At 41.3% G+C, this 16,329-nt stretch overlaps 1 protein-coding gene across 1 annotated transcript in view; it reads left to right on the top strand.

Moving 5' to 3' along the window:
* MYO3B (myosin IIIB) overlaps nucleotides 1–16,329 on the top strand; it is a 399,691-nt gene that overhangs the window by 131,136 nt on the left and 252,226 nt on the right. The window contains exon 8 of the mRNA XM_077751146.1: nucleotides 5,242–5,307. Within this exon, the coding sequence (XP_077607272.1) occupies nucleotides 5,242–5,307 (66 nt within the window). The remainder of the gene's footprint in view (nucleotides 1–5,241; nucleotides 5,308–16,329) is intronic.

The raw sequence follows: 16,329 nt of genomic DNA on the forward strand, positions 1-16,329 counted from the left end.
CATGGAAGGTAGGTAGCGTGTTCATGGAGTATGAACCTATGAACATAGTCCACATAGAATGTGAACTTCTCTGGGGGAGTCATTATTCTGCTTTCTCCAACTGAATGTAGAGTTATGGGAGAGGATAGAACCCGTTTCTGACTTCAACCAAGAGGAATTCAGATTTGGGGGAAGAAGAAAAGTTTGGTTTTGAACATGCTGACTTCAAGATGCCCTTGGGATATTAAAATGGAACATCTAGTGAGTATTTGGATGACCGGCCAAAAGGCAGAGGAGAAAGCAAGACAGGAGATAGAGATTAGAGACCTGCTGACATATAGTGAGCCATCAGTGAATTTGTAGAATGGGAAGAGAATAGGGCCAAAAGCAGAATTCTAGGACCAATAATATTCTGGGTGCATCAGATTAGGAAGTACTCACAAAAGGAACTCAAGAATAGCCTATGGGGTCTCAGTTTCTTGTGGCACATTCCTTCCTTCCTCCTCTACCCGGCCTGTTTTCATTCCCAGTTTTCTGCCTACTCGTAGTATCTGCTTTTTAAAACTTGAGCTTCCACATTGTGCTCCATGGCCTCTGCCATCTGCCTTGTCATCACGAATCTCTTAGCTTCAGCTCCCATTACTAAACGGCTTCATTCTCTTGTTTGTTTTGTGTTTATTTTTTTAGTTCAAGGTGGGGAAAAAAACCTAAACAGAATCAGGTTGACCCATACTATCATTTTGCATCACGCTATGGCGGAGGCCACCAGTTTAAATTAGGATTGGCTATCCAGACACCAGGTGCCCACCCCAGTCAGCTGCTTCTCTCTTTCAGGAATGAATTCAGCTGGACTATTCAGAAAGCCTCTTCCCACAGAGGCTTTGTGGGTAGAAAGTTAACTTGACCTCCATTGTATTTGCTGGACCCAGAATTACAGTGTCAAAAAAGAGGTAAATGATAGGTTCAGGCCTCTGTTTACCATCACTCCCATTTGCTCCTAGCCTCATGTAGCCTTAATGTGTGTTGTGTGCTGTGTGCTGTGGATCATCTTTATAGAAATTGAATTTGGGGTCCAAATCACAGGAGTAAAATCCAGGCAGGCAAAACTCCGTTCAAATATGGCTTTCCCCTGCTATCCAAAAGTAGAGTGTTCCTATGAAAACTTTCTTAAGCCAAAAATAGCGTAATGTGAAGAAGCAATTGCCATTAACATATATTGAAAAATTTTGGAGCATTTGCAGACCCAAAAGATAAGGCCTTTTAGGCTTTTCCGATGCCTTAGGACATATGTTGCTAAATGGCTGCACAAAATACGTTGAGATGAAGTACAGATACTCACAAACACAGTTTATAGCTATGGCAGCTAGCTGCTGAGAGGCTGAGTATAGTTCCTGGAGGGAAGGAGCCTTGTAGGGCCTCTGGCTGCTGTTTGGCTTGCTGCGAAACAAACACTGAACACTGTGTTTGCTTTTTGACTTTTTTTTCACAGAAGCAAAATGTATGTTTATAAACATTGTCCAAATACAAGCTGGTTATTTAGGTTTACAGTCCTTCTAGTCACTTACCATTCATATATTCTGCAGTCTCTCAGCATCCGTACACGTAAGTGAGTTTGCCTGTGAGTGTGATTATGTGTGAATCACAGCTGTGCACTGACTCTCCCATCACAGTGAACATGAAGCGTCTCATCTCCTTTCAGAAAGAGACCCTCTGGGTGGGGTTGCAGCTTGCATCTATGGTGTTGACAGAAGCCAAAAAGGGACCATTGTTACTATTTGGTGCTCCTCCTCCCGGATGGCGAGAGGCAGGAATTTATATTGCCAGTGCAAACAAAGTACCACAAAGCCTTCAAATTCCTTTTAGATTTCATTACACACAGATAATAATCTTTCACAAGATCTCTATTTACTGAACCTAAGTATGATGGATCGACTCCAGGAAAGGCAGCGCACCTACCTACAAGGTCAAATGAGCTTTTCTGAAACCAAATTCCGATGATGCCGAGCTTCAAAGAAGCTGTTTCCTTGTATGGGGTTCATGTGAGGTGAGCAGGGATTGGTGATGGCCTGGGTGAGCGGTGATCTCTCGCCACTCTCCTCTCTGCCCTACGGAGGTTCAGGCCAACTCATAAAGCGTAGTCCCAGCCTATAGTTCCTGCTGATAGCTGGGCTGAAAACAGGAAAGTGCAGTGTTCTGTACACAAGAGAGGACACTCGCCGTCCATCTCACCAGTGGACCCTTGCTGGGTCATTCTTTAATTGCAGCAGAGGGCTGTCCCTTCATGCTCAGCTGGCCAATGTTGAGTCCACTAGGACTGTTTTAATCAGGTCTGTTGATTCTGTCTACAAGTGACTTCTTGGTCACGGTTAACTGCTTTAGGGGTGAATTAAGTCTATTAGACAGTAAATTGCTTAAGCAGCTCTTCTCTGTGGAACTGATCTCAGTGAGAACAGAGTAAGCAAAAAACCTAAGAAGCGCAAGGGAAGTTCAAGTTCTGGAAAGGGCTCTAGAGATGATGTAGCATAACCTCACAAGGAGATGATAGGCTGAGGCCTCAAGCAGCTGGAGCCAGTAAGAACAGGTCAGCCACATTAGCAGTGAAGTGGAAGTTATGTGATGGTACTGTTATTATTTAATAAAATGCAAGGGAAAGATGAAGGCAAATATTGTTGAATTAAATGAACTGGGATAGAGGCAGCCTCCAAAATAACTGAAGGGCAACCTTCAGCTACTAACTCTTTCTAGGTGGTCACACAGATAATTTCCCTTTGGGTCTTTGAATCAGAAGATCTAAAAGATAATTAAATTCTTATGCAGAACAGGGAAATCCTATGATTCCTCTCTTATCATTCTTTCTTCCCTCATGTTCTCTCTCTCCAGATCCAAAAGAATCATATAGTCTAGTCTCAAAATATTACTCATGTTCTTTGAACCTGCCAGACTTTTTTACAGTTCTGTGACTTGGTACATGTTGTTTTCTAAGCCTGTAGTGGCTTCCCTTTCCTTGTCTATCTTGAAAATTCCAACCTACTCATCAGGGGCCAGCATAAGTTCATCTTTTCTGTAAAGTCTTCTGGAGGGTGCCTGGGTGGCTCAGTCAGTTAAGCGTCCGACTTTGGCTCAGGTCATGATTTTGCTGTTTGTGGGTTTAAGCCCTGCATTGGGTTCTGTGCTGACAGCTCGGAGCCTGGAGCCTGTTTCAGATTCTGTGTCTCCCTCTCTCTCTGCCCCTCCCCTACTTATGTTCTGTCTCTCTCTCTAAAAAATAAATAAACTATAAAAAAAAGTCTTCTGGGACTCACCAGATTCGGTAAGTTATTCCTTAATTATGCTTCCATATGTCTTTGTTTATTTCTCTATCATTTATCAACTTATGTTCTAATCATATGATAGGATAATACTCTGAAATACTATTGGCTCATTTAGGATTAATTGCATTATAACAATGGTTTAAAAAGATGGAAGTTTACTTCTCTCTCCTGTTAAGGAAGACTAAGAGGAAGCAGTCTAGAGCTAGTACAGCAGCTTTGCAGTATCATCATGAATCCAGTTTCCTATCTATCTTCTTTTTTTTTAANTCTGAGCTGTCAGCACAGAGCCCAATGCGGGGCTAGAATCCACAAACAGTGAGATAATGACCTGAGCCGAAGTCAGATGCCTCACCGACTGATCCACCCGGGTGCCCCAACCCTATCTATCTTCTTTGCCATACTCAGCTTGTAGCTTTCATTTTCAAGTTTACCTCACTTCCAAAATGGCTACCTAAGCTCCAGCCATCACATCCATACTCCAGGAAATAGCAAGGGGAAAGAAGGAAGATGTATTGTCTCCTTTCTTTTAAGAAAGCTTCCTGGGAACACTCTAGAACAATTTTAGTTATATATAATTGGCCTGAACAATTATATCAGTCACATGGACACACCTAGCAGCAAGAAACTCAGGAAAATGTAGTCTTTATGTGGTAGCATTATGTCAGAATAAAAATTGTACTTAAGGAAATGAGAGGAGAATGGGTGTTGAGAGGCATGTTGCAATCACATTATCTAATACATTTTTTAAAAAATTCCTGTCATTCTTGCTGCTGCTCATTCCTCTACCTATTGAAGCTAAGCAATCTATGGTTTTAGGAGGCAGTTAGAGCCCAGGTGAAAACAAGAGTAAGATGTATAATGGGTTTAAGATATACAGTGATAATTCAGATGTGCAGAAATGTAACTTTCTCCATTTGCTGAACTTGATTTGTCCAGAAGCCCCTACTTTGATTTATGGCTAGAAAAGAAAATTCTTACCAATTAAAGGTAATGTCACTTCTGTTTTAAAATGTAATCTTTTTGGGGATTCTTGATGACAGAGAACAAACTGAGGATTGATGGAGGGAGTTGGGTGGGAGGGATGGGCTAAATGGGTGATGAGTGCACTTGTTATGATGAGCCTTGGGTGTTATATGTAAGTGATGAATCACTACGTTCTACTCCTGAAACTGATACCACACTATGTGTTAATTAACTAGAACTTAAATAAAAATTTGAAAGAAAAAAAAAAAAAAAGAAAACTCTGAGTAACATTCAGCCAAATAAATGCAGGTCTCTTACAGTCCCTTTATTCTACATGATGGTCTGGTTACCAGAATCTTTCTGCAGCTCTCTAGTTTTCTTGGACCTCCAATACGTAGTTATGTTAGATGTCTGTCACCCTCTCTACCCAGGGACCCCATAGGTCTGGAGCACTGTCTTAGCTGTTTTGCTTTTCCCAGTGCCTATTCCAGAAGTTAACATACAGGCAATAGTTAAAAATTTGATGAATTTGAGTGTACTTTAAACACATCACATAATTAATTCAAATGGTAACATAATGATCTGCAAATCCTTGTAAAATTTCTCTAAAGCCCCGAGTGCTAGGGTTATAGCATTCTTTCTTATGGCATTAATAATACTCAGCTCTCAGTGATGGTGGTTGTGTGCTCCCCCCTCATCAGGGTCCGCTCCCTGAGGAATGTTCCTGGTCTGTGTAACTTCACAGGTCCTGCTGAAAACTACGAACATAGGTAGGGCTTCAGTCAATGAAAATGAAGGACTAAATGAATAGGGGCTGGCACTTTATAATTTGCCACTAATGAATGAGTCCCATCTTGGAAGAAACAGAATGGATTTTATCAGAGCTATTTAGAACAATATCAGTAAAGACAAGTTGATGTTTTGCCTTTAACTAAACACTTTGTTTTTTTTTTTTTTTTGGTAAAAAAAATTTGCTTTTGTTTTTCAGAAATCCTCCACCTACTTTACTTCATCCAGAAAAATGGTGTGAGGAATTCAACCACTTTATTTCACAGTGAGTATTTCTTCCACTAAAAATTGCTTATCCAGCAAGGCCTTGAACAGTGATTGGAAATCCAAGCTATGGAATTTGCTTGGCGCTAGAAGTTGTTATGCCTCTTAGCATGTTATGACCCAGAATTGGTTCCAGTAAATGATGGAAGATGCCTTTGCAGAGTTTGAAAAATAAGGAGTTCCATTTGACTTTTGGCTGTACTCAGTCCTTCTGATCATGTAGATCACATTTATCTGAGAAGTTACTCTGTCCTGGAGCAAATATTGCCAGTGGTCTTTTTAATAAGGGAAGAGACTCAATGTCTAAAACTGTGATGCCCAGGGTACCTGGGTGGCTCAGTTGGTTAAGCATCCGACTCTTGATTTTGGCTCAGATCATGATACCACAGTTGTGAGACTGAGACCTGCATTGGGCTCTGTGCTGGGCATGGAGCCTGCTTAAGATTCGCATTTTCACTCCCCCTCAGCCCCTCCCTTCTCATGCGTGCGTTCTGTCTCTGTCTATCTCAATCAATCAGTCAATCAACCAATCAGTAAGTAAATAAATAAAATTAAAAATAAAACTGTGATGCCCACACTAGTCGCAGAGAAGAGACAGAAGGTGGCAGCCTCCAACAGAGATCTTGCAGCTTGGAAGATGGACTTTGCTTTAGGATCTGCGGTATGAGAACACAGCTCCAGTCCCCAGTATGACTGAGTAGGCGCAGTAGGATCTCAGACGTGAGGCACTAAAGTGAACAACCCCAGCCAAGGGTTCAAGGTGAGGAGAACACAATAAAAACCCACGTGATGGATGGCACCCTGATGGGAGCTGTGTTACCAGGACCTAGGCAAGGTAGAATGGGACCAAGACAGGAGCAGACCCAATGATAATACCTTTAGGCGACCCTGTGCTGGGATGGCCTGGCCCCTGGTAGAGGATTACGCTGCTCCCAGATCTGGGGAAGATGCTCAGTTTGCTGGAGGGGACGATGTGACCCCAGGCTCGGGGCCTGGTGAACTGTGGGGTCTAGACCAGGCATTACAAGGCATATCCAGTGCAGAGGAACTGGGAAGAGGTGTGCTCAGTGTCTAGCAGATCAAACAAGGTGTTCAGAGGTCATGGAGGAGAAAAGAAGTGCCCCAAATAGCTAATAACCAGAAAGTAGGAAATGGTCAACACAATATTTTCCAACTTCTATCTATGTGCATTTTTAGCTTCCACAAAGAGGCAGGACAATGATGGAAACTGGGTCCCTTGATCATCTTTCTGACTCAGTCACAATATAGATCAATAATTCCTTATCCACAGTTCTAGAATCCAAAGAGCTCTAAAAAATGAAAGTTTTTTTTTGTACTTGATTCATTTAGCTACAAGCCCTGACCTTATGTGATCTGATTTGGTGGCAACACATGACCTGAACTGAAATGAAGCTATTTATAGTCATTATTTATCTCACTCAGTGTGAATATTCATGTGAATTGCTGCAGATATATTAATGTGTTTGATTACAGTGTGCTGCCCCAGATCCTGCTGAGGAATGTTACATAACATACAGTAGATGCACTGGTTTACTTTTCTAAAATTTGATAAAATTCTAAATTCTGAAACCTATTTGACTCCAAGGGTTAGTAGAAAGAGCTGTGAACCTATATTTAATTTTTGTTTCACCCGGAACATAGTTCAAGGTCCTTGAAATTGTTTGCTTGTCCAGCCCCTCCTGGATTTGTGCTGTCTTCTTCAGGAGAGAATGGTAAAGAACTCCAAGCAAGGCCGTACTGGCATGTGACCACCCAGTTCAATGCCAGGGCATTTCCTCACCCCTCCAGTCCCCACTCTGATGTTTCTGCAAAGTCTTCAGAGAACAGAAACAGCCACAACTTAAAGGTAGCAATGTCAGGCCATGGTGAGAGGAACAAGATACAGCCAGAGGGATGGTGCTCACTAGGAGCAGAGGAAGAGGCACTCCCTGGGATTTGGGAGCCAAAGGAGGAGGTCAAGGGAACTGGAGAACTAAAGACACCTTGGTGGGGGCACATTTCAGGTCACCCCAGGGAGAGAAATCCAAGAGCTATGATTCCAAGATTTTTGCTAGCAAGGCTGGATTTAAAGAATTCCTTTTCATTTCATTGCTGCATACAGATTCCCTTGATTGACCTTCTCAAAGCTGTTGGCCTAGAAAAATCTATTACATATTCACAAATATGCCTTCCTATACCAAGCTCTTGTGATGCCTCTAAAATGTGACTTGACTCACCAAATTTTTATCTTCTGTATATTTTTTCAAGAGTGTAATTGTTTTCTTTTAACATTTTAAAAAAATGTTTTATTTATTTCTGAGAGAGTGAGAGAGAGCGTGAACTGGGGAGGGTCAGAGAGAGAGGGAGACACAGAATGCGAAACTGGCTCCAGGCTCTGAGCTAGCTGCCAGCACAGAGCCCGATGCGGGGCTTGAACCCATGAACCCTGTGATCATGACCTGAGCCAAAGTCAGACGCTTAACTGACTGAGCCACCCAGGTGCCCCTCTTTTAACATTTTTTTAAAACATTTTAAATTTATTTTTGAGAGAGAGAGACAGAGTGCGAGTGGGGTACGGGGAGAGAGAGAGGGGAAGACACAGAATCTGAAGCAGGCTCCAGGCTCTGAGCTGTCAGCACAGAGCCAGGTGCAGGGCTTGAACCCACGAATCTTGAGATTATGACCTGAGCCTAAATTGGACACTTAACCAACTGAGCCACCCAGGCGCCCTGTATTTGTGTTCTTAAACCAATCATGGTATTGCTTAGATGGTTTTGGGAATAAAGGTACATAACTGATGATGGGGTTGGGACTTTCAGGGTTAAACAGTATAGAAATCCTCCCACTACTGATTTTTCTGTATGGTAGGTCCTATTATACGTCCATTTAAGTTTGCTTACATGTTCTCCAACTCTGAGATTTCTAGGTGCGCTCATTCTGATTTGCTTTAGATTTAGAAGGGTCTAGATACTAGAGGGAGAACAGAACACAAAAACCGGTGCCTTTCATATGCGTACTATAAGGCACAAAGAAAAGTATCTTGTTGAAACCACAGGAAAGGAAGAGTCTGAAAAGGTTCTAATGAACCAAAGAAGGTAAATAGAAATTAAGTGATTGTGTGCTTTACTACTAATTTAAGATATGGAAAAATATCATCAATCTTGTCTTTATTTAATGAGTTCTCCTTAATGGTTTTATTAGTGAAAATATTCTATATTATAGTTGTTCATAGAGTCTTTCCTGACTTCAGCCCCCAATCCTGCTTTTCCCAAAACATCTTAGATTCCTCAACCATGAATTCTTTTTTTTACAAGATTGTTAGAAAGGTGAGTCTCAGGATTAGAGACTAATTATTCTATTTTATATATTTAGGTAGAAAGCTGCCCATGATTCCCGAATAAAAACCTTGGCTTCATAGGTGAGCCTGTGTACCCTAGGCTGCCATTACTCAGCCTACCAAATGCAATTTGACTTTACTATGTCATTCTGTTTATTCAGACCTCTAATGAAATACAAACAGTGACACTCACTGAGTTAGAAATGTCTGTTTAAAAAGAGAGCCTTCGTTTGTTTTTATACTTATCTTGCCCATACTGGGAGGAGGAGGACAGAGGATTAAAACTTTCAGATTACAAACTTTTCATTATTGGTGGGACTGGGGTGGAAAAGATGATTTTCTCATAAATTTAGGTAAGGTGTTTTTAGCTTGAATTATTCAGTTAATTGCTTCAATTCCCGTTGTATATTGAAAACAATGCATTGTATTAAAAAAACGAATTCTTTCTAAAGAGCAAACAGGACTAAAATTCTTTCACAGGTTTAAAACTTTTAATACCCTATCCTCATGTGACTATTAAATCATAGCAGAGGCGATTCAGTAATTCTGATCTTTCTTGATCCATGTTGGTCTCCACTTACCGAAGGACCTATATGGCTTCTCATTGATTGCTGCAGTAGTCTGAAGGGATTAGCCTGGCTGTAGCTAGTGATTATAGCTGCGTAGACAGGGGACAGGGTGTGTGTGGGGGTGGGGGGGGGAGGCAGGGTAATGAGAGAGGGAATGATTATGAATGTGCATGAGGTAGCAGGGAGGAGGGGACAGCATGAGTGCTGGGATGTGGCTTGGTGTTTTTCAGGTTTCCAGCCTTAATTTGGAGATGCTAGGAGAGATTTTAAGAGAGTCTGAAATCGTATTAGTAAACACGTATTGGAGTTTTAAAAAAAGAAAAGAAACATCAGTTTTGTTCTGAACCTTTGGTCGTTGGTGATAGCTGACTCATTTGTATGAGTTAGTTATGCATTTGTCAAAGCATGACTCCTGACAGCTTAGTTATGATAAATTAAACATGATGCTCACATAAATTCTACACTGCTTTTTATCCATATGCTAAGGACCCTGCTGGATGTTTTTTTGTCACCTCTGTAATGTGTGTGGCTTTGTAGAGATTTCATTATCAGCCCTTTCCCCAGTGGCTACAGCTATTTGCATAACACGTTTATCTGGTTCAAGTTTCCGCCAGACTTCAGTTTTGTCAGGAGGCTCCATTCAGAAGTAGCCTTTGGACCAGATAACAGTAATTTTCCTTGGCCAACTTCACCTTCATCCTGAAGGATGTCTTCCTCCCCCACCCCCACTCCCCCTCCATTCAAACTAATTTCAAGTTTTTAGACTAAGCTGTAATACTTTGTGAATTATTGGCTAATAGGTATCTGTGAACTATGCTTTTTCATTTTGCCTTTAAAACTTTTGGGGTTTTGTTAGGAATTAATTTTAGGACTTTATCGTCCGTAGCTCTTGAGCTGATTAGCGAGACAGTAAAGAAGGATTTGTCTCAGGCAAGGACAGATCTATCAGGAGCACCATGGCTGTTCAGCTAAGGCTTTAGTGAGGACTCAAACCATATGGTCTCCTGCACACACTGCTTTCTTGGGGTGGCTGGTTTGAGTGGCTAAGCATGCAGGTCTGTCCCTTTTCCAAGGTGAACTTTGTGGCCCAGCCTTGCCATTTAGCCATGAAATGCAGAGGCAGCCTTTCCTGTCCCTCCAAATGACATTCAAATGGCTACAAGCAGTTGTACTGCATGGTAACAAGGTGAGATCACTCTAAGCTACAAAACTGCTAAAACTAAATGGGCATTTGCATAAATTCATTCCTTAAAAATTGAAACTCAGAACTGGAACACTGGCTTTTCTCTAGGCCTGAACCATTTTGGGGTGGTTGCTTCCTTTTCATTGGTTGTATTTCCTTGAAGGCAACCACTCTTAGCTCTTTGTCATCCTGCATTTTGTGGGAGCTTAATTCTACATGGTTTTTATAATGTCAGCAAACAACACACTTGGAATGATAAATGTCCTAACTCAGTGATTGATTAAGCTCCACAAATACTCTTGGCTTTTTAAGTCTTGTTACATTCTCAGGTGGCCATGCAAAGGGTTAATATTTCCCGGAGGAGGATACAATAACCTTTATTTACATTACTTCACAAATTGGTACTATTAATTAAAATGAGCAGTGGTATCTCCAGTGACAGATTGTCTCCATTTTAGATTTATTTAGCCAATGATTAGCTATTATGTCTTCTTGAATTAATTAGCATCTCTTGAGCTTCAGGGAATTAGTGAATTAATAAAAACTCATGAAGAAGCTCAAAATTTAAAAAAATTCCAATTTACCTCCCCCCCGCCCCATTCTTCTCTCTCCTCTTAACATATATTGATCAGTATACTTATAAATGCAACCTAACTTCTTTTTCATTTTGGAAAATTTGGATTTTTTCCTCCTCATAAAAAGAACAAATAAAGCTATGTGTTTCAAGGTTATGTCTCCCTGAAGAGAGTCTAATTTAGATTACCTAACAGATTGTCTGAAGATGTCAAGGGCCTGATTTGATCTCACTTAGACCCTACTTATAAACTCAGCCAATAAAATCTGATTTTCTCATGTAAACCAAGAAGTGGTTCATTATAATTTGAAGTTTGAAATATGGTATGGTATGCACATACATCTGGAATATACTCATATCATGGGAACCTTGGCAGTAAGGGTTTTAGTCTCATCCAAAAGAAGCAAAAGGCACAGTAAAGTGGATAATCCATATTCTAGGCAGCATATTCGATTTATTTACCAACAAATGCTGGGTTTGTATCTCGTGAGAAACCAGACCTGTAGCAGATGTCCTAGAGTTCGCATGAGTGCTTGTAGCACATTGTGTGAGGTGACTTGTACTTAGGGTTAGCCTAGATGATGTTCTGTGTACCCCGTGCTGGTCGGTCTTGTCTTGTCTTGTCTTTCTTTCTCTTTCTTTCTTTTTTTAAATTTGTACTTGAATTGCATAATATAAATCGAAGTGCTGCAGTTAAAGTAAACAGAAGTGATGGTGAGCTCTGCGTTGTGTGTCCATGAACATGGTGTGTGGGGGACAGGAGTAGGGGATGTAGGGACATGGCTCATGGCTCTGCCCACAGTCTGTTCCCCTCCCCCTCTCCCCAGAGTGCCACCTAGCTCATCAAGAAGAGCAGTGTGTGCATTCAGCTGTGTCACCTGCTAGCTGTGCAACTTGGAGGAAGATATTTAACCTCTCTGACCTTTGGTCCTCATTTGTCAAGCTTGAGCAGAAGACCTGCCTCATAGATTCACTGTAAGGATTAAATTATGTATGTGTCTGTGGAACCTGGCAAATAACTCTTACTCATGCCAGGCTCCATTCTCTACGTGTCCTGTAATTCAGGTAGTTCTCATAGTTCTCCTCTCCCTTCTCAACAACAGTACCGCTCCCTCAAACTCAACCTGAGAGCATGTGCTCCAGCAGGGGTCAAAACAGAAGCAGTGCCTGGAGTGCAGACTTACCTTCACTTCTTTGCTCCACAAACAGGCCTATCTCCCACACCTATCCCAGGGCACATCTTGTCTAGGCTGAGTGCCTCTATCTCTGCTACCAGCCAGCCAGAAGTTTCTTCATGGGGAAGGAGCAATGGGACAGGAAATGGATGGCTGGACCCTGGGAGGCAGAATCCACGATGCTTGGCAACTAATGATGGGAGAAGACAGGTGCTACAGGAAAAGGACGAATTAAACATGGGGGTTCCAATATTTTCAGCATGGGAAAGGGTCTTTTTAGAGAATATACGTTGGAGAGATTAAGAGCATTAGACCTGAGATCAGGTTGTACTCTAACATTTCCACTTAGATTTTTGACCTCAAACAAATTACTTCATCTTTCTGAGCCTCAGTTTCCTGATCTGTAAAATGGGAATACTACTATTTATATAATAACCATTTGGGAGTAAGATCAATTCTGTAGTGATAGAAAATCCCAAGTAACAGTGGTTTTAATAAGGTAGGTTCTTATCTTTTTCTTACATGAAATAAGCTGGGAGTTAGGCCACATAGGGACCACTAATCTGGCAGGGCACCTGGCAGCCACCTAGGCTCTTGCCCTCATGCTGCCCTATTAAGTGTGATTTCCATTTCCAAGGGTACCTCATGGGACAAGATGGCTGCTGTGGCTCCAACATTTACCTACTTATTACAGCCAGCTAGAAGGAGAGTAAAAAATGAAAATTTTCTGGCTTTAAGAAAACTTTCTGACAATTTCATGGAGCATATCATTAACTACAACTCAATCACATGGCCACAACTAGCTACAAAGGAAGCTAAGAATGTAGTCTTCTAATAGGGCAGCCCTGAGCCCAGGATAGTACCAGAGCAAGATCCTTCAGTAGAATAGAGAGTGTACAGACAATCTGCAGTCTGCAATCATGCTACCTTATAGAGTGTTGCAAGAATTAAGTGAGATACAGACTGAGAGCACAATAAATGTGAGAAATATTTTAACTCCATAGTGCTACCATCAAAAAAGGTGTGAGAGTCAGGAAAGGCAGCCAATAGAGTCCATGGGGTGATAAGTCACAAGAGACGTGGATCATGAGGAGGGGCAGTCATGATCTCCACTGAGGCTGATCTAGGGCCTGGGGGAAGGATGAGAAAAGTAAGTACAAGTTGAGAGCTTGGAGGGGCCAGGTTGACACCCTTCCTGGATCTTCTCTCTCTCTCTCTCTCTCTCTCTCTCTTTTAAGTTTATTTATTTATTTTTGAGAGGTGAGGGGGGTGCGAAATCAAGCTGGGGGGAAGGACAGAGGAAGAGAGAGAGAGAGAATCCCAAGAAGGCTTTGTGCCCAGTGTGGAGCCCAGTGCAGGGCTTGATCCCAAGACTTTAGGATCGTGACCTGAGCCCAAAATCAAGAGTCAGACGCTCAACCGACTGAGCTATGTAGGTGCCCTCCTGGGTCTTCTCTTAAGGGCTGTGATGTTCCTCTGGTACAGTGTGACATTCCCGGTTTCCTGCCTGATCCTCCACTCCCTGGCTACTGTTGTTCAACTGTGGAATTTCCACAGGCTCTGGTGCAGAAGGAAATCTGGCTCTAGGTCAGTAAGAATTTTAATTAAAAATGGAAATTAAGGCTCATGTCACTAGTACTACATTCTTATAGGCCACTGATTTCTGGCAAGGATAAAAATAACAGACATAGCCTGTTGGCACTAATGAGGAAAGGGCTGATATGGTTTTTTTAATTGATTCAAATTTTATAAGAGTGATATTAAATATAATGAGTAATCATAGATTCTCTTGATCTTCCATCTCCTTTTGGGTGTGTGCAGTTTCTAACTGACCTTCTAGTATTGCAATTTGGAACCTCCTAAGGAAACAAGGGACCTCATCAAATACATGACATAGGTATCATACCAAGTTAATGAAGGCGGGGGGGGGGGATCCCATAATTGATTTCTAATGTGAAGGACTATTGAATGTTTTTGAGAGAATAATTTTATTTAAAAGTCTATATTTTAGGGAATAATGAGAATTCTTGCCTTTAAGAGAAGCCGAAAGCCTAAATTCTTAGGCTCCAGCAGTGTTCCTCATGCTTGTACAGAATGCTTGGTTATGATCAACCCATGTTATGGTTTGAATTGTGTCCCCTAAAACTTCATATGTAGAAGTCCTAACCCTCAATATCCTGGAATATAACCTTATTTGGAAATAGAGCCATTGCAGATGTAATTAGTTAAAATGAGCTCATACTGGAGTAGGCTGGATACCTAAACCAATATAACTGGCATCTTTATAAAAAGGGGAAATTTGGGCACAGATATGCACATAGAGAAAATGCTTTGTGAATATTGGAGTTATGCTGCTATGAGCAAGGAAACACCTAAAACTAGGAGAGAGGCCTGGAACAGATCCTTTGTTAGTGCCTTTGGGGGAACATTCCCCTACCAGCCTTGAGTCTTGATCTCAGATGTCCAGCCTCCAGAGCTGTGAGACAAGAAGTATCTTTTGTTAAACTGCTCAGTTTGTGTTACCTTGTTACAGCAGCCCTAGGAAACTAATACAGTCCATGACTTGGTGGTTATGTGACCTTAACTCATTTAATCTCTCCAAGCCTCTGCTTCCTTAGTTGTGGGTGAGGATAGCAGTATCCACCTGTCTACCAGTGAGGATCAAATGTAAAAAAATAAATATTATAAGTTTATTTATTGTGAGAGAGAGAGAGAGACAGCATGAGTGGAAGAGGGGCAGAGAGTGAGGGAGAGAGAGAGAATCCCAAACAGGTTCTGTGCTGGCAGTACAAAACCATGAGATCATGACCTGAGCTGAAACCAAGAGTCGGATGCTTAACTGACTGAGTCATCCAGGCACCCCAAAATTTTTAATACAGTAGAACATCATCACAAAGTTAAGTATTAGTATTATAGCATAAGACCATAGTGTTTTCTTCCTTATTTGCTTCCTTGTTTCCTTCCTTCTTCCCTTTTATATTTTTAGAACTATGTCTCAGATATTAAGGGTTTATGTTAAATTCTTCAAGTCTATTGCCCAATAGTAAAAGAAGTGTATTACTGTAATTACCAATATTTTCTGGGTTTGTTGAGGACTTCAATAATCAAATACATATTCTGTGCTAGATGTCTTGGTCCTATGTGCCTGTCTGAGAAGAATAAACTATATACAAAGAGATGACAAATTGGTGTCATCTCATATCCCAAGACTGACCATCTGATTGCTAGAATGCTGTGTTAGAAGGATTCTGAGTCTGTGTCCAGAACAGAGGATCATGATCACTTAGTGATATTTTCTATGACCCTGAACTGGATATCTGTCCAAAGGTAGCATATACCTTTGTGGACCTAGAATTCACTTTTTAAAATTATAACCAAGTTCTCTGTTATGTGAAAATCTTTGTTCATGGCAAAACTCATTTAGCCAAGGAAAGCTCACATTCAACCAAATCAAGTGTAGCCTATAAGATACTTGAGAGTTAAAAGTAGCTGTATAAATTTGGGGTTATCTGTATGAGGAGTATAGATAATATTAATTATAAGATTTATTTTTTTAATTAAAAAATTTTAAGTGTTTTATTTATTTCTGAGAGAGAGAGATAGCATGAGCAGGGGAGGGTCAGAGAGAGAGGGAGACACAGAATCCAAAACAGGCTCTAGGCTCTGAGCTGGCAGTCAGCACAAAGCCCGACGTGGGGCTCAAACCCATGATCCATGAGATCATGACCTGAACTGAAGTCGGACGCTTAATTGACTGAGTCACCCAGGTGCCCCAATATTAACAGTAAGATTTATTTAAAGCTTGCTGTGTGTCAGACACAGTGAAATGCACTTTATGGTCATTATTTCAGTGAATCCTAACCTCTGCCATATGAGACAGGTTACTACTAGGAAAGTGAACCTCTTAGAAGATAAGTGACTGTCCTGGTGTCTCACAACTAGAAACTGACAGAGCTAGGATTCAGATCAAGGTCTGTATCATAGTTTGGTATCTGTTCTCAAGCTCATGATGTTGCATGGTGTGTGTGTGTGTGTGTGTGTGTGTGTGTGCACGCAATCTCCCTCCAGGTGAAATTCACATAAATATTGACCATTTTAAAGAGAACCATTCAGTGTCACTTAGCACATTCACAGTGTTGTACAACCATCCCTGTCTAGTTCCAAAACAGAGAATGTATCTTTTTT

The sequence above is a fragment of the Crocuta crocuta genome, unplaced genomic scaffold (genome assembly GCF_008692635.1).
Source record: "Crocuta crocuta isolate KB4526 unplaced genomic scaffold, BGI_CrCroc_1.0 scaffold219, whole genome shotgun sequence".
Lineage (NCBI taxonomy): Eukaryota > Metazoa > Chordata > Mammalia > Carnivora > Hyaenidae > Crocuta > Crocuta crocuta.